General features: G+C 42.2%; 3 protein-coding genes across 3 annotated transcripts; 2 read left to right on the forward strand and 1 right to left on the reverse strand.

Moving 5' to 3' along the window:
- Nucleotides 1-341: 341 nt before the first annotated feature.
- Nucleotides 342-1,960, reverse strand: JR316_0009569 (uncharacterized protein; the record flags this gene model as incomplete). Its single annotated transcript, XM_047895269.1, has 3 exons — nucleotides 342-361; nucleotides 403-1,603; nucleotides 1,841-1,960. The coding sequence occupies 3 exons, from the start codon at nucleotides 1,958-1,960 to the stop codon at nucleotides 342-344; spliced, it is 1,341 nt and encodes a 446-aa protein (XP_047744988.1).
- A 3,818-nt stretch (nucleotides 1,961-5,778) lies between these two features.
- JR316_0009570 (Ribonucleoside-diphosphate reductase small chain) lies at nucleotides 5,779-7,092 on the forward strand (the record flags this gene model as incomplete). Its single annotated transcript, XM_047895270.1, has 6 exons — nucleotides 5,779-5,791; nucleotides 5,841-5,947; nucleotides 6,022-6,257; nucleotides 6,319-6,716; nucleotides 6,776-6,897; nucleotides 6,946-7,092. The coding sequence occupies 6 exons, from the start codon at nucleotides 5,779-5,781 to the stop codon at nucleotides 7,090-7,092; spliced, it is 1,023 nt and encodes a 340-aa protein (XP_047744989.1).
- Nucleotides 7,093-7,393: 301 nt separating this feature from the next.
- JR316_0009571 (uncharacterized protein) lies at nucleotides 7,394-8,061 on the forward strand (the record flags this gene model as incomplete). The annotated part of the gene is made up of 2 exons (XM_047895271.1): nucleotides 7,394-7,568; nucleotides 7,622-8,061. The coding sequence occupies 2 exons, from the start codon at nucleotides 7,394-7,396 to the stop codon at nucleotides 8,059-8,061; spliced, it is 615 nt and encodes a 204-aa protein (XP_047744990.1).
- Nucleotides 8,062-19,073: the final 11,012 nt, after the last annotated feature.

Below are 19,073 nucleotides of genomic sequence, written 5' to 3' on the forward strand. Positions count from 1 at the left end.
TCTTCACCAATTCATTTGCATATAATGGCTTTTGTAGAGGGGGTTTTAGTTGTGCGCAGTCGCCCATAAATATTACATTAATTCCTCCGAATGGTTTATTGCTGTTAACGACGTCATCTCCTTTCCCTTGCCTAATTCTGATAGAGATTTCACTGAGGAATTTTGCGCTTATCATTGAGGTCTCGTCTATTATTAAAGTTTTTATGTATTTCCAAATTTGAATTAGTTTAAGTTTATTGGGTTTTGCTTGTGACTGATTTGCATGAGATACTATCAGTGAGTGTAGTGTTTGTCCTCCGATCAGCACTGCCGCTATTCCGGTCGGTGCTCCTAATAATAACTCATTCCTGCGATGCAAGCGCTCGAATAACATAATCAGACATTTTATCAAATGGGATTTACCTGTACCGCCAACGCCTGCAATATGAATCAGCAACTGTTCCTTGTTGTCGGTTATGATATGGTTACCGATGATTCGGAACGCCTTTAGCTGTTCTGGGTTATTTAAAAGTCCCATTTCTTCTGCGATGTTGTTCATGGTGTCAGTGTCTGTTATTGAATTGTAATTATGACTTAAATCATACAAATCCTGGAGTATAGCTTGCTTGGCAATAGGTGCATAGTTCCCATTGCGATATCGTTTGGGTGGCGTAGTTATGTCGTCTGTGTCGGGTTCATGTAGCATTGCACGTTTTCTTTTTGATTTCATGATGGCGCGATGGCTTGCTAACAGATCATCCACTTCATGTGATGTTAGAGTTTGTTGGTTTACTGGAACTGATTTTTGATATTCCGTGTCCACAGCAGTTTCCGTTGTATCCAGTGGGAGACACATGTCTAGAAATCTTGAAGTTTCCTCTCCTATGTTATCTATGGAGTCGTGTAAGTTTGTTGTAAAGTCTTCGTTGGGGTTTTCAATGCATTGGAAGGGATCTGGAGAGTATACATCGTTAGGGTTGAGGGTGTCTGTATTACCTTCCGTGTCTGTTAATATTATATCCTGTACTTCATCGGACACTACATCCTCGGATGTTTTTCCACGTCTGCGCTGCCTGTGTGCGTCGCGGGCCTCGCTACATTCTGTCAAAGCTTGCATGTTCTGTATGATGCGCGTGTGTTCTAGTTTCATTGATATCTCGTAGTTATGAAATGCGTCTGTCCATGTTTCTGATGGGGTCTTTAAATCTGATATATCCCTCCACGGTTTGAAGAGGAGTAACATGTCCCTTGCCCAGTCATCTTTTAGTTGATCAGACTTCAATGGATTCGGAATAGAAGGGCCTAGTATAATTGGTATACAACTTTTTCTTCTGATTGTCATATAATGGGTGAAATACTCAGGGTGCTCGTCGTTTAAGAATGATCCTGGACGTACTGCTGTTTCAATGTGTAACATTTCTTTGGTATACCGTTGTTTGATACCCCATGCTACAAAGTCATACAAACACAAATCTATGAATTTGTCGTTCGCTGGTCTTAAACAATAGTCCAGTCGTTGGTTGGACGCCGTTATGTCTCTGTCACCCATATTTAACTCAACTGACTCTTCGTTTTCTTGTTCGTTGGTATTGCTTACGTCGTCTAATGTGCTGTTGTTGGGCGTCTGATTGGATTTAGTGTGATGAGACATGCAAAACCTTCTTATACTGTGCCATTTGAGTATAGCAAATTTGTGAGATGTGTAGTGGTCGCCTCCGCCTACTAGATAGCTCATTACTTGTGGTTGTGATATTTCCTGTCTGCCCATCATACTATTAACAGCTGTTATGATGGCACCCACTGTTTGATTGTCTGATATTTCTGATTGATTTGCGGACATTTTGCTGTACGCTTTACTTACAGCATACGACAACGCGGCCATACCTGCATGAACTGGTAGAGATGCCTTTGTTATATAATCAGTAACATAGTACAAGAACGCTTTTGCTGCATCTCCTGACCCTACGAATTTAATGTCCATGTTGCACTGCAATAAGAATGATACTATATCAGTGTGTTGCGCTAATCTTGGATGGTGTCTGCGGAGTAGTATCTCTTTTGTTATTTCGTCTAATGTAGTCTTTTCCAAGGTCTGCCCATTTATACCCATTCTGCAATTATTGTCTGATTTGGATTGACCTCGTTCAAGGTATTTCCAGCACGTTGCTTGGTGCTCGTGCCATGCGTACTGATGTAAGATTCGCTCCAGGAAGAAGTCGAACTCGAGCCAAAATTGGTTTATATCGGTATAATTTTGTGGGGAAGGTGATTGTATTACACCTGGATGAGGATCACCTGTTTCAGTAGATAGTATTCGTCGGGGGTAATCGTTAGTCTGTTGTTCGGATCCTACTGAGTTTGGAAATTCACATTGAATTATAGATTCGATCCACATGAACACTCTTGTTTGATAATGTATTGATCGGGTCATTTCATCGCGTAGTTTCTGGGGAGATAAGTGCCCGTGCAACCAAATCAGCATGTGGCAATGTAATGTTCCTTTACCTTGTGCCTCGACAGTACCGTAGTACGCTGTACATTTGCCGTATAAACCATTTTCCTCGCGCCCGTATCGTAATATGACGTTAATGAAGTTGTTTATCATTAGGTCAAAAAAACGTGCACATCCTGAAGGGTTCCGTGCTGCAAAGAGTGATCTTCTCCATTTCGTCCAGTCCTCTCCTCGTTCGATACTTTCCAATGAAATATCCTCACCCGCTAACAGACGTACGATAGGGTTGTCCACGTCAGACGGGTTGATAGTGATGAATAGTGTTGGTGTTCCTTTATTATTAATCAATGCCCTGATTTGGTTACGTAGAGTTAGTTTGTAGCCATCGCTCCCGGGTACGTGTTTTGATACCAGTCTGATCGAAGACAGTAGTCTAAAAGCTTCTTTTTCTTTTGTTTCTGTTGGTTTGTAATACGGATTTTTCTCACATTCTTTGGTTAAGTGACTTAACATGTCTAAATCGATATTTAACAGTTCGTTAGCTATTTTCTTGTGTGACGATTGGGATACCGAGAAACGTAGACTCTGGGACACTAGTGCCTTCCGACATATGTTATAGAAAATAAACGCGAATTCTGGGTCTTTCGCAAACGGGCTGTCGTCTACTAAAAGAAGATGTTTGAGTTGTTCCTCCATGCTTATTTTAATCTTTCGTCCGGGATGGTAAAACCCTCCGATACCCCAAGGGTCCAGATGGGGGAATAACCATGTCAAGATCGATGGATTTTGAAAGTCAGGTACCATACTAGATCCTGTACCAGAAGCCAGGAATGGTTTCCCAGTGAGACATCTCTCCAAAGCAGTTGATTTCATAGTCAGGAATGCCTGTGGTGAGTTGTCTCCAGATGTATATCCTACATTTTCCATCAGTAATTCATTGTATAATTCGTCCTTTGAATTTTCATCCACATTTCGACATGTATAATCTGCGACGGCTGAGCTGATGGCGTCGTTATCGGTCATAGCGCCTATATGTACGGCGTGTGGTATACCCTCGTCTTTGTCGTTGTCAAACAAAAGTCTCATATTCTCTTCGCTGTACTCGGTGCTCGCAGAGTATTCTGGATTTTCGGTTAATAGAAAGTGTATTATTGTCTTTACCCTCGATCTTCGGACTAAGGTAGGTTTATATCTGTGAATGGTCTTACGGTTAGGTAGATCTTTACCGATGAATATAGCACACATTGTGTCCCTTATCGTGTCAGACGCAGGTGGTATAACATTGTTCATGCGTATCACGTCTAGCGGTGATACTAGAACGTTTCCTCTTATACCTTTCCTAGCTCGACTCAACGTATTTTCGTTGTCGTCTTTGTCTTCTGTTTGTGTGGTGTGGTTCAATCTGCACGTGATTACACTGGACCGTGCTCGCGAACATAACATCCTGTCGAAGATAGTTGAATGTTCTATCGCCGTCTTCACGGTTTCTGGTAAACTTTCAATTCCATAATACATCCAGTTACACAAAGCAAATTTAGGCATAGTGAAGGCCGCTAGTGCTTTGTCACATTTTGGACAGAGACATAGCTTGCCAATACGATCACGGTATTCCATGCCTTTATAATGCAGTATGGCCTTTCTGTAAATCTTGATATCATAAGTCTTAGGTAAAATTGAATCTGGCAAGTGTGGATTTTGTAGTAGATTCAGCTTGGTATTGTCTGGGTTTACCCATATACAATCGCGCTTGAAAAACCTCAAAGCGCATGCCGCGCATACTACATTGGACAGTCTGTCCGTAGACATTTCTTGTTTCCATTCCCGTATAATTTTTAATTTTTCATCTTTCCCGATAGGTTTAAGATGATCTTCGTCGATGGGGACCGCTTTAACTCGATTGGGTTGCTGTGATTCTGTAATCGTATCCGCGCAGTCTATACCAGGATTGTCTTGTGGTGGGTTGTTCAAATTTTCTTTGGCAACAGTTCGTCTTTCAAAATCGAAATTGCCACACCGTTCTTCGAAAATACTGAATATATGTTGACGTGGTCTTGCCATGCATTTGAAAACATATATCAAGTTACTGCATTTGCTACTGCATTGGTGTTCAAATATCTTAGCGAATAGTTTGGGTTTAGTTAAACGGGAAAATTGTATGCCATGGGAATCGGCTATGGCTTTCATGTCATTCATAGTAAAATATCTGAACCAGAACATCAGTACAGAGATACTGACAGTGAATACGAGATTTGTAGTGTCATTTATGTGTTTTATAGCGTCATCATGATAAAGCCATATTGTGGTGAACTTGTAATATTCGTTGAAACGTAACACTTTAAGCTTTTCTACATATGGACGGCTATATTCGGGTTTGTACCTGTAGATATCGATATCTGAAATTTCGTCCAACGCGTGAAATCGGAATTAATCCGTGTCAATTTAAATTCATTTAATATCAAGTTTCAAGTTTAACCAGATTTGAATTGGATACAAGGTGACGAATCGAATTTTTCATCAGCGATAATTCCCATAGGTAAAACGATTACTTACCGCGTTGCAGAGTCGACGCTTTCAACGACGATACCGTGTTTTGTGTGTTAATATAAGTGGTCTGCGTTGTGTAATTTGACAGATAGTTCTACTATAAGTTTTTGTAAGCGCTCACCATTCTTCAATATATCTGGAAATGGGTCTGTCGGGGCGTTGGTGTTGATTTTATCTGTTCTGGTCTTTTGTCTTATTTAAATAGGGTGTACTCGTTTATATAGAGTTTTGTCTGTGTATGGTATCTGGTACTGTTACTGAAATTCGTTCAATGATTCTTTAATTGGGTCCAGTCACGAACTGTTCATGTAACACCAAGTAGGCGACACTTTGTCCGCCGTGTGTTGTTATTTTGTTTGGTTGTCAGATCATATGAGTAATAGCAACTATCACGCTAACTAGTCAGCACTTTTACCCATCGTGGGAGGAAGTGTACGTGTTTATGTTTACGTGATGACGTATGCAAGTATTACTGTCACTTAGCTTGTGTTTAATTGGGTCCAGTCACGAACTGCTCACGTAACACCAAGTAAGCAACACTTTGTCCGCCGTGTGTTGTTATTTTGTTTGGTTGTCAGATCATATGAGTAATAGCAACTATCACGCTAACTAGCCAGCACTTTTACCCATCGTGGGAGGAAGTGTACGTGCTTATGTTTACGTGATGATGTATGCAAGTCTTAGCTCGTGTTGTAAGTGACGGTGTATTGCATTCTGAGTCTCTTTATGTGTAAACCGCGACGTAGATTTAAGGTCAGGTCGTCAGACAGAGTCAGTGTGCGCAAGTTCACAGCTCCATTGTTATGGCGAATCTTGGTGAGCGCCTCAAATGTCGCGGTTTGTTGTGTTTGTAATGTTATGATAGAGATTCATAGGTTCTCTCCCGCTCGAATTCTTATTCTTGATGCGCAGGAGCGACTACTCGCTAAGGATTCGCGGCGTTTTGTTCTCTTTCCCATTCGGTACATTAAGGTGTTGTTGTTAATGTAACATTTTTTCCTTCGGGACTAACTTTGTTTGAATTGCCTTGGAACTGCCCTGTTCAGATTTGGAAAGCATACTTGCATGCTGTGACGACGTTATGGGAAGCACGTTGTGCTGGTTTATCACGTGACTCTAAGGATTGGACTGAGTGTCTGTCATTCCAACAACGATGCGGTGGCATCTTCTTTTTCAAACTTTCTATTGCTTCTCATGGGATACATAAGCGACTATTGGATATAATCTCCAAAGAAATTACAGTCCCAGAAGCACATTGCTATTTCAGTTTCCAGTCGGTCAAGTGGGTGTGAATTTTTTATACATGGATTTATCTCAGGATTCGATTAACAACGTTCTAACAGTGAAAACGTCCACCAGGAGGCGATGGCCAAGATTACGCACGGTCTCACAGGAATTCGAATGGACGATTGCGTCGATGAATGGGAACTCTTGCGTCCAAAGGAAAAATTTATGAATATTTGGACGAGATCTTCCGTGTATCCTTTCTCTGAGAGGTTGCTCGTTTTTATATTCATTCAAGGAATATTTGGTATTTCTCTGTCCCGGCTTCTACAATGGTTTTCTGGCAAAGATTACCTCCCAACTATGGTATCTACTTACACCCGGATCTTCAATGACAGGGAATGTCATGTAGACTTTGTCTCGCTGCTTTTTTATCATTTGAAAAGGCGTCCGTTAACCAGTTTTGTCAACGAATTCGTCGGGACCATTGTTAAAATCGAAAAAAAATTCGGCAGTGGTATGATAATGGTTTGTTTTTTAATGGTCCGTGTCTGATTAGCATGCTGAATATTATAGATTTGCTGGACCTTTCCGAGATAGACATTCCATTAGACGACCTGAATCGGTACGTGGAATGCAAAGCAGACGCCCTTCTGGTGTCTCTTGGGTACAAGCAATTGTACGGTACATGTAACAAAGTATGACATTGTTCGTCTGAATTTGGGATTCAGTTGACGAGTTTTTAGGGGATCGATGATCTTATCCCTATCGTCCCTGGGGAACTGAAAGCTGGTTTTTTTCTCGAGGAGATGGCGCTGGCGTATATCCCCCCAACTATGGAAGACGCTATTTTAGACGGACAGTTCGGTAATCATCTCCTTGACCTTTCTTGAACATGTTATATGGTTTATTCATACTTTTTGTTGATGTAATATCTATGTACCCGCTACTGAAGGGTAAATCCTAGACACCGTGGAATAATACAACTTCCTGTTGAAATTAAACCCTTGTCATAGAGTTCTGGATGGGAAGGTGAATACTGTTTCATTCCAATTATCCGTCTGTGGTGATTTTGCGCTCTTTAGACTGTATGCCCAGTATCAATCTCGGAAAACTCCAAGCGCGTGGCAATCTATCAGTTCATATTACTGTGACTATCCACCCAACCAATGTCCACTTATTATGCTGTGACTAATGTACTCCCACCCCGCGCCCGCGCAGGCGCAGGCGGCACAGCCCAAAGCACCTGAAAACGAGCTCTTCTCGTTCGACTTCCACGCACCGTCTCTGGTGCAGAACACGGCTGTGATGGAGCAGCCGAAGAAAGACGTGAAGCAGAATATTTTGTCGTTTACATTAATCAGCGTTTGTACGCTGCCTCTGTTTTCTTGTGATTATGATAGACATTAAAATTTCATGTAGACTGTAGGTTGTACAGACTTTCTCATGCTTGGATTAGGGTATGTACCTCAATGGGTATCTTGGTATCGCTGTGCTTTTCTATACCGCTTCACTGGCGGACTCGTGTTACTCTAGGAGAAGATGGTATGTATGAAGATGTTCTACGCTTTTGGATGGACAAAGACAAAGAAGGCAACACACCCGACGCGTTGCAGGAGGTTATCGAGCATCTCATGTACCAAGGAAAGGCCTGTCCTCATCTATACTCGCTTGTTCTGAGGTTCTTGACCTCGACGCCGGAGCTGCTTAACCGACATCAAACTGGTTTGAAGGACATCCTGGAGCATATCGACGACGTGCAATTGATTCTCCTTGGGAGTCTTACAAGTTTTGAGTCGAAATGGAGTGGCGAGTGTCGGTTTAATGAAGCAATGGTTGATCAAGACGATCAAGGAAAGTAGGAGTGAAATTCAGAATGTAAGTTTCCCTTTCTATTTAATCTGTTCGTTGTTTTTCCTTTCGTAGGATCAAGCTCTCACGAAATCGTATCGTCTGGAGATCGTTGACAGGATAAAGCAATTTGCTGAATTGACAAACACAGAAGAGTCTCGGGTGTTCTATGACAAGGTGCTCCAGTTACATCGACCAGCTCGATCTTCCCAGCGTGCACTTCATGTGTAACCGTTCTTATCATCCATGGTATGTATTGTGTGTATATCTTCTTCTGCGTGTCTTCTGTACGTGTATTCCTCTAATCGCCATTCGCTTGCTCGTAGGTACATCGCGGACGGGCACTGGAAAATGTCAGTGCAATGTCAGTGCGGTCAGTGCATGTCAGTGCATACCACAGCAATGTCAGTGTAAACTGCAGTGATGTCAGTGCAGTGTCAGTGCATGTTTCAAATCATCTATAAATTGGTCAGGGTGTGTCAGTGCGTCCTGGGTTATGTTAGTGCGTTGGTTAGTTCATCGTGTGGTGGCAAAGTTTTTACTTGTTAGATTGAAAGTCGTGGGCCGTGAGAAAGTTAACTTAGGGAGGATTAAAACATACAGTCTCGGAATTTATGGGCCAGACATGGCTAAATAACAAGATATAGAAGTAGACATATATTTTCTACATTTTCAAGTAATGATCCGGTGTACTAAATCAAGCATAGATGTTGGAAAATGAATGAATTATGCTGGAATCATTAGATAGACGCCTCAGAGTATCCCTGTGTATAAATGATCCAATATGCTTGTTTGACAATGATTTGGGATCATACTTGGCTGCAGGCGCAACAATGCTTTGAAATATTGGCCTTAGCTTGGGTGCGGTTTTTTAGTAGGGAGGACGTCCCTATGACACAGCTAAAAGGGAAAGGGAACTAGAAAGTCCCATCGGTGCATCCTAGTTGAGCAGGTCTTTGGGACAGTTGATGGACCAGAGGTAATTCATACCAGTCTACCTACCTACCATTGTGTTCTTCGTTTGAAATAAAAGATAACATGATTATAAGGTAAAAATAATGTCAGTGCATCGTCAGTGCACCATTACTGAAAGTCAGTTTATGTCAGTGCATGTGAGTGCACCGTCAGTGCATGTGAGTGCATCGTCAGTGCATGTAAGTGCACCGTCAGTGCATGTCAGTGCACAGTCAGTGCAAATGCTTGGCGGTCAGTGCATGTGTCAGTGCATCAACTCTTGGCAGTCAGTGTTAAAATAATTCTAGGAGGATACTAGATTTCCAGACACTTAAAATCCGGTCAAAATCCATCTAAGTAATCCTGCAATAAACATAGTTTTATTGTATAGAAGTACAGACTTCAATTTTTTCACAAATCCTAAGTGATGTCAGTGCATGTCAGTGCATAGACATTATATTGTCAGTGAATGTCAGTGCCGACGTGCACTTACATGCACTGACATGCACTGACATTTCTTGTTGCCCATCGCGGACAACGAAGTCGGTAATAACATGGAGATTTGTTTGAAGGGCGGTGGTGTTATACCAACGTCTGTCTGTCCGGAATGCGGTGAAGCTAATAGAGGAGTGTTTCACATGTTGCTTGACACAAATACTGTAGATTCACGTTTCGAAGGAATCCTCAGGGACATGGGCGTCACTGATCGAGTTTTCTACTGACACAGACAGTGTATCTCATGACAAACGTGGTCTTATATTTCTGAACCTGGTGAAATGATAGTTTAAATAAATAAATGTCATATGCAATGAAGCTCATGTACTTTGTACTGAATCGCGAACGATCGCAAAGCAACCTCCATCAACTTAAATAATTCCCGTGATTGAAAGGAAGTGGGTTTTGTGGTTTTTTTTTTAATCGCCAAATTTTGGCGCGTTGGGTCGTGTCTCTGCAACCATTTACATAAACTCATACGTTTCACGGTCAAATTCGGTCCGCTGATCCTCTTTTTCCTTGTGCAGTTTCCGTGTGGCAATGTTTTGTTTCACGAACTCTTTCGTTGTTGACCCATGTATCGTTGCTTATGGTCTGCTTTTATATTGAGATAGCCTCCAGGCCTGTGTCTGTCCCGTTTGACTCTGTAAATACCCATTCTTTACTGTTTCGCTTTCCTTTAAATTTCTACGCTTGTTCTTCGTTGTATCGCTGCTATTGACCATTTTTAACAGTGACATCACTCCTAACCTATCTCTTACGTCTGCTGTGCGATTTGTCGTATTGTCGGAGGAGTTAGATGTCGACTCAGTCATTGGCGATAGTTAGTTGCCTGTTTGTGAAGTGTATAAGGTGCGTGTCTGTTTTTTTTTTTTTTTTTTTAGTTGTATTCTAATCCTCAATACCTGATTATGTTTTTTTTTTTTTTTTTTTTTTTTTTTTTTTTTTTTTTTTTTTTTTTTTGCCTACAAATTGCTTAATTACATGCCTTACAAAATCCAATTTCATACCTACGAATTGCTTAATCCCATGCCTTACAACAATATTCAATAACATGCATTTTACCTCTCTGAAAAGTATGATTTGTATACTCTGCCAAACAGTCGTTGGCATTGCCGGTGTCGAACGGTGTCACCGTGAATTATAAAATAGGGGCATGTTTACTACTGACGCTAATTCCAAACAAACGGACCGCGTCGGATTTGACTGCGGGCCCCAAGCATGATTTTTTTTCCACCATTTTTTCGAGGTCGATTGTCGTTCAGTCTCAGCGACATCGATCTCAGTACCACTAATCATCGTTTACGATATTGCACGCCATAGTCACTCCAAAAGCTTCATCATCAACCCTTAGAATCCTCAGAAGGGACTTTACTCGAACCGGCAAAAGATGATCGTCACTGTACAGGAAGGCTAGCACTTGTCTACCTAGACCTACCACCTTGCAACATATCATATCATATACACGTACACCGAGGCAACATCTTCGCAGGCCATATACTACAACAGCGACCGGGCAGTACCGTCATCTTCCGACACTTCCCCACCCAACACGAATATGAACCAGAACCGGAATCAGAAATAAATCCCATAACATTCGCTGACCCTCGTCGGCCCGACCTGTTCTACTATTACACTCCCGTTCCAATGCCATTCTCACCCGTGCTCCCGGCCTTCGCACTGTCATATTTTGATACTCTTCCCTGCTAGTGCTGTTGGCGGGGAGGGCTCCGAAGCATTGATTGGGTGGCTTCCTGTACAGACGACTGTCGAAGGAGGAGTGAAGGGAGGGGCAATACATGGAGAAGGGCAGGGTTCAGCGTTGGATGATTTCATAGGGAACGGTAAGTCTTGTATTCAATTTCCTCTCTGCTTGAGCGCGTAGAAAGTGCGGCGGGTGCGGTTTATGCTGCCCTGCACCCCACCCTTTCTGTTTATCTGAAAACAAGAAAATTCTTAACTGATACTCTGATATCGATACGATGAAGCAACAGACAAATTTCTCTCGTTCCTGCACATCACCATCCAAACTGTACTTGAACAGGGACAAGACGATATTCGGAGAGATGCCGCTATTGCCCATGGGAATGGCTGGATGCATATTGGCGGTAGGTCTCTTTGCTTCCATTCCTTAAACCTATTTCAGTTCTTCGAACCGAGACCCCACTTAAATACGGGTCAAAACTCATGTTTATTTCGCCTATGTATGTGCGGTGAATAGATCAGCGGAATATTCAAGTACTGGGACGCGTCGGTGATCCAGACGAAATCTTAGTGTCTGTGCTCGTGCAGGATGGAAAGGTGAATGATTCAATGATAATCTCTCTTCACGTCGCTCCCTTTAAAGCCACTTCCAATCATCCCCATATCCATGACCGTATGCTGACCCAACAATTTTTCCCTCTCCAAACACCCAGATTGTACCAGGCACATACGATGCCATGCCTTCATATCTGATATGCACCGTCGATGGTGTGTTGCAGTTCATTCTCGTGCTCGTTGGATGTCTTAGGGAAGTCTTGGTCCAGTCTTGGGCCGCTACTGCTGATGTAGACCAGGCGTATTCAGTGGGATGAGCACCTTAAACCTGGAGCCAAAAGCTGACGTGATTCGAAAATGTTGGTAACCGGACTTGAATGGCAAAGCGACGAGCGTGCCGCTGCAAATGGAAATGTCCACTTCACCTTCAACCGTCACCATCACCACCACCCCTCTTCAAGGTTCCAACAAGACACCACCAGTCCCCTTCAAGGCTCTAAAAACATTTACATGGACTCGAATCGTACGGTAGTATTGTTTCGACGGACAATATAAACGAGCTCTGCGCGGGTTAGTCTATATGGATGTGGGCTACACAACAGACACCAGCGGTACGTACCTGGATGTACTACAACCAACCATCGCTAACACATCCTTCAAAACTTCAACGATACACCCGCGTGGACTCGACCCGCGACCGTATACTGGACGATAAACGGGTCAGTGTGTATAAATGGACACTGCAGACATATCTGGTATGCACCTGCATTACATACCAAACCACTCTCCCTAATACACTCAGAACACCGCCAATCGTCTGTTCAGCGCCGTCCGGTCATGACTGACGGAGGTGTACCTGTATTATGTTAGTGATACTGGACTCGGTCTCTCAGCATGGCAGGTATACACCTGCATTCCATACCCTCAACACCCACTCAGAACCCTACCCGTTGAGTGTCTGTCGCCGTTTTCCACCACTGCTGATGGACTGTTCAGTTAGTCCACTTCACTTACTATACTCGATAATGTGTGCTGCGCCGCAGCTTGGAAGTCGCGTCGGGAATGTCAAGGTTCGTGCAGATCAGCTGGTATAATTAATCACTATCTAGTCACCCTACCCGTATCTGCTAATCCCACCAAGCACAGCAATTGCAGTGTCCTTCCACCCATCCCTCAACTGGTCAGACTGGGCTTGTTGGTGATGACGGTAATCAGACGGAGATCCGTGTATAGGCAGTAACGTGTTTATTGACCTACAGGTGTGGATGCAAAGTCAATCATCATGCGAGGAGACAAAGGACGTATAGGGTACGTATCTTTTCTACTGGTCATTCGGGTTAACGACGCGTCCCATGTTCAATAACACGCAGTTCGACTGTGAGTCGGGCGCGGTAGGCCACGTCGTATCCCAGTATTGTGCTGGGTGACATGTAAGAGGCTGAGACTCACCTGACCAGCATGCTAGCGTGGCGCGATCCGTCGTCAAGTGCATTCTCCGTGGGGTGCTCCTTGGACAACAGGTGTCGTGTCAGAGTCAGCAATAGCAGAAAGACGATGACAAACCGTGACTTACTAATCAGCCGCGGCGCACCACGTCCGGGTGGCACAGAGGACCGAACATTATCAAGGCGCGTCAGTACTGCCTCCGCAACGGGACATCACAGCACAGTACCGCATTGTTAGGAATCGATGATAGACGATGGACGGAATGAGTAGTCAAATCGATAATGTCATCGCAGTTGGGAAGCGGATAGATTGGGAGCCGCGTGCACGACAAACAGGAAGGTAGAAAGGTAGTAAAGCGATAGCGGCAACTGGTTTATGCTGATTGTTGATGGAAGGGTATCAGCACAGCAGTGATGCTGATCCTTGTCGTCGAAAAGGTATTCCCAGTATGACTCTCACAACATCGACAATGCTAAATGGTATAGAGTGTCCAGTTTAACGGTAAAATGATCCATAATGATGTATATCGTCGGGAGTATAATGATATGACTAACTCCTCTCGGTGCCAAGTACGTAAGGTACAGTACAATAGAATTAGACTGCAATGCGATGTGCTGGGCAAAACCTTTAGCTGTCACGGAAGCTGAGTACCGCGCGCGGTGTGTAGACCTTCTACTAGACACGAGACAGAACTGTGACGGCGGTGTGTAGACCTCCTATGGATATCCCATCATGAAAATTTCCTTCAATGTAATGAGATTAGTCCATCATTGCAGTGAACATTGTACAGGACAGTATCGACACATTACGGAAGTTTACCAACACTTCTCGTCCGAAATGACTGGTCTTCTCGTCTACTCACTGTCACTTGTATACGCGTAATAAGCGCGCCTTTACATCCTCCGCGTACCGATAGTCTCTTGTTACATAATGGCCAATGTGCTCGGACTATCCCTTGTCATCCAATTCAATGCTCGACGTCAACATTTCGGAACTGAAGTCAGACGGTTTCTCACGTCAGACGGTAGTTCATCTTAACTCACACGGCAACCACGCGATCGAATGACAAGGGTCAAGGCCAAAGGTCTACAGTTGAGGACAATCAAAGACATCAATTTTTTTGCACGAATTATGTAGTCTATGACACACATGTAGGGTGCCTCGAAACTGTTTTAATAGGTAATACTACGTCTAATTAAACGATTTGCACGAGCAGATTTTTCAGATTCAACTTTTTTGGAAAAAATTTCCCAAAAAATTTGGCGGTGGTCAAAAAAATTCGCTAAATTCTCGAAAAATTCATTTTTAGATAGCTTTTGATATTCTGGGTTCGCGCCTGAAATATCAAAAAAAATTATCGAGCCGTTCCGCTTAAATAAATTCGGCAAGATGCCACCTAACGGCAGACCACCCAGGCAAATGAGGAACATTTCCGGCCAAAAACAATAACTTCCTCAATCTTCTTTTCTCTAAAGGCCATGAATGCATTTTGAGCGAAAATTCTGTTGCAAATTGAACCCTGTAGAACTGGCAAGCTATTATACTTTTTAGCTATGGCTATTCATATTCATAAACTATGTCTATAGTGCTGTGGATGACTGTGCAATACTGCTATTGTGAAGTTGAAAAGAAGACATTTCAAGAAGCAGCTAGGATATAGAATCTGAGCAAAAAAACACATCTTGAAGCACTTCCAAAGGATGTTCCACCAAAAATATTCGTTGTTTCATCAATTGCTCCTGGCGTTTTACGGGTGCTCATCTTGATTTGACGGCGAGTACATCGGCATGGGCAGTGAGAAAGCAAAAGTAGGCCCGCCGATTTTTCAGCGAGTCATTTGTGGTAAATTTTGGAGTCGCCGAGCTGCCCGGTACCAAGTAACATGACTATATTTTGAAAAATTTTGGCCAAAAAATTTGGCGGTGGTCAAAACCTCGTGGGAATTTTACGAAAAGTGTGTTTTTAGACGCTATTTGACCGTCCGAGTTTGAATCCGTCGTTAGTTTTTGCCAGAAAATTCGCGTTCCTGAGATACAAAATTTGATGTCTTTGATTGTCCTCAACTATACGTCCCAGCGGGCTCTAGATGAAGCATCATCACAGAACCATCTAATGAAACGAGTATCATCGATGACGTCATACGCCACCCATTGACCAAATTTGATAAACCCTTCTAGAATATTACATTGATAGGCGGCGATAGTGAGACGGCAAACCCACGGACCTTTATACGTCAGCATCTGGAAAGGGAATAGTTAAGTAATGAAGAGGCTAGTGGGAAGGGACGAAGTCATAAGGATATAGACAAAGAGGAATACCCTTTGCCCTCACAATCGGTTCTTCAAGAAGTTAACGCTATACGAGCAAGTTGCCGTCGGACCATGCAATGGATAGCTTCCGATAGGCAGATACCAGTAACGTCATCATGGTATGAATTACCAATTACCGCAAGGTTTCTGTCAGTCATATCGGTTCATGATCAGTATAGAAAATCACCTGAATAAGCCTTGTAATACATCAATGACTTGATAGTAGATAGTATTTACACAAATCCTATTCTCAACTATGATTTCTATCTATTTCTGATAGGAAAAGTGGTTGTATAAACAAATATTTTAACTGTAATACAGATATACATAATGACATTTGAATTCAAATTAAATCCACAAAATATAAATTCAATAAATTTGTCACCATGCCACTGACATATATCATTATTACTTAAACGCTAATATGAACACACCACATTTATTTAAATAATACACTAGAACCAACACACATTCAATATGACTTTCTAAATCTTGCTGTTAAATAGCTTCTAAAGGTCGTGCATGTCTACATATTGTATCAGACATATACAATGACATACTTTACTATTTGGTTTAATATCCAATTAAAAGGATACTAACTGCAAATAGTTGCACCAAATCCGTAAAGTACGTACAATGTATATTTCTGGACAATAGATATGCACAATATCAACATCATAGAAATGAATAGGATCTTAGCGTCACAATAAAACACCTATTCTTGATAACTATATAAAAAAAAACAAGATCAGATTCTACGTAACTGATAAATATCAATTATATAGAATTATACATACAATGTGAAACAGGGTAATGATACTATAATATAGTTACTTTCTGATGACATACAAGTGTGTTTCTAAACTAAAAATAAAATGTGTTAAACAAATTTGTTATAAAAAGAGAAAAGTAAAAACATAACTATAAACACCTTTTTATTCGACAAGTATAATTATCATAATAGAGAGTAGAAAAAAATCAAAGGAGGCTGTGAATGTTGGTATAATGTACATTGCATACTGTCTAATATATTTGTTCAAAAGTAAAGATGACGCCATCATGAGGAATCATTCTAAAAATACAATGTGTTTCATCATATTACGCCACTATGAGCAAAAGATCCTGAGTAATTTTAATTTGATTCTAGACTATAGAAAAAGACTCTGTGTCTAATTACGTATAAAACACAATTCAAAAAATGAAGTTATTTGCTATTAAATTAAACTATTTTATGTAAGACTATATTAATATGCAGCCCACCAATGAGTGTATATCCGAATAGTCATTGCCGGAATCAAGAAGTTTAATAGTAATAAAGTTGAACCCTGTTTCTAATTCAATGAAATTAAATCCTATTTAAATTCGGACGTAAATAAAACGTAACAACTATAGAAGTTTCTATTCGAATTCAAAAACAACAGATCTTAGGATTATAATATTTCAGTATAAAACTGGGTTGTAACAACCTAATAGTCATTGACATTGGTCAAAGCTTTACTACAGCTTTTCTGTCTTTAAACAACATCATGGTCGAAAATACTGAAATAAACAATGCATCTCTTGGCCAAAACCAGCAACATTCAGACAATATACAATTCCATGTATGTTTAATCCATGCTCAATTCTCTACTTTAACCATTGGTTATACTCATACATTTTCTAGATTGGAACTAAAGTTTTTTTCTTTAGTCAAGGTGGGAAAGTCATATACGGAACAGTCAAGGACACGACCATTAGAGATGTATGTTGTTTGTCTAATAAAACATGACCACTGACAAATATCTTTTTTAAAGGGAACGCTCTATGTAATTATAGAACCAGACAACCTTCATCTCTGCCATAGGCGCATATGTTTACCGTGAGTGTTCATTCCAATATTTAATATTATTATATATACTTATACAACGACCGTTATAAGAGTATTTGGTGTACTTAAAGTATAACTGGTGTAAAACTCTGTATAGCCACGTACAAAGTCTTCCTGTAGTCACCGCTTTCAGATAACGACAGAATAAATCTTGATATTAACATGTGCACAAAAATATAACGTGACAGTACTAAATAGGAGTACGCGTCGAAAAGTCATTATACTCATGTGATTTGTTTGGTGTGACTAAGAAAGTGTAAACGGTCCCGGTCAGCGCTTCAGCGCTTCAGCAACCAAATCCACTTCATTGCAGACGTCGATTTTACTCGTGATCTACTGTCCCACATACCCTTCCCCCGTTCGCGACAAGCAGAAGCCTACCACTATGCTCATCCAGTACAAGCGACAACTTTCCCGTAGTCTTCCTTCACATCGCCTTCGCTACGAAGTATATTTTATGCTACTTCCGCCAAACTTCCGTGTCGACACGACATCGTGGAGCTGTTTGCTACCGTCTACTCCCCTTTCCCTGTCAACGAGTCCGCTCTCACACCCTGTTCTCGTTTACTTGACAGCAGACAATATCTGGTCACCTCTGGTTTGTTACTATCAAAATCCTCATATGTTCGATGATATTCAGTGACACTCCCCCCTCATATCGAAATTCGTACTACTGCTTGTCTACTAACCATATATTCCCATTCTCGTTCGCTCGAGTAAAGTAAAGTAGCGGCTTGTTTTTTACTGTTGACATTGTCGCTATATCAGCTACATTTTTGATATAGATAAAAATACTATCGTGAACAGAACATTATTCAGCGGATAACTCAGATTGATCTGGGACCTTTACTCTACTATACCAGCTAGGGTAATCATGGGAGAGAGAACCCTCCCTTGGGTGAAACGGATGCAGATGCAGATGCTAGCAGGATAGTATACGCGAATACGAAAACAGAGGATAAGAAGAGCGAAAAGCGCATTTTGATACTCTTGGGGTTCTATTTCAACCGCGTCGGCGTTCCGGTGCCTCCCCGTGCAGGCGGCACCCCGCTACTTGTATGTCGTGGAGGATGGAGGTGCGACGGCGGAGTGTATGTCACGGTGGTGGCGGCTGCAGCGACACGCAGGAGCGGAATGGAGGGCGTGTGCGCCATGCGCTCCATGTAGTTGTGGGCGGAAAATAATGGCGTCAGAGGAGGGGTGGAGGGCACAACACAGAGCGCTCTGTGTGTTGTGGTAGGCAAGGTGGAGCGTGGCGGCAATGCGAAAGCCATAACATACATGGCATTGTCGGAGGTGTATCATCAGTCATCGTTCAACCCAACATGTCCTCCCCACTGGCCATCTCACCCGCTTCCCATCGCTTCATCGCTCCTCTGCACATTTTGTACGCCTCAACTTTACTAGTCATACGTGATACCACAACCATCTCTCCTGTATGCCATCGGTTCAACCCTCATCGGCCTGAGCTTCGCATAGCGAGGTACGCATTCTGCACCAACGGATGGCCTGAATACACACCGATGAGAGTACTCAGTGTTCCACGCTGTGCAAATCAAATTACCACCGATACTATGGGGATGGAACTCAACGTGTTGCGGAGCTTCGTATGGTGCATACAGACTGCATCCAGGTGTATTATCAACTCTCTGTACGTCTTACACGCTCCAGCTCACCGCTCCGTACCCTGACC

Source organism: Psilocybe cubensis, chromosome 9 (assembly GCF_017499595.1).
Source record: "Psilocybe cubensis strain MGC-MH-2018 chromosome 9, whole genome shotgun sequence".
Classification (NCBI taxonomy): domain Eukaryota; kingdom Fungi; phylum Basidiomycota; class Agaricomycetes; order Agaricales; family Agrocybaceae; genus Psilocybe; species Psilocybe cubensis.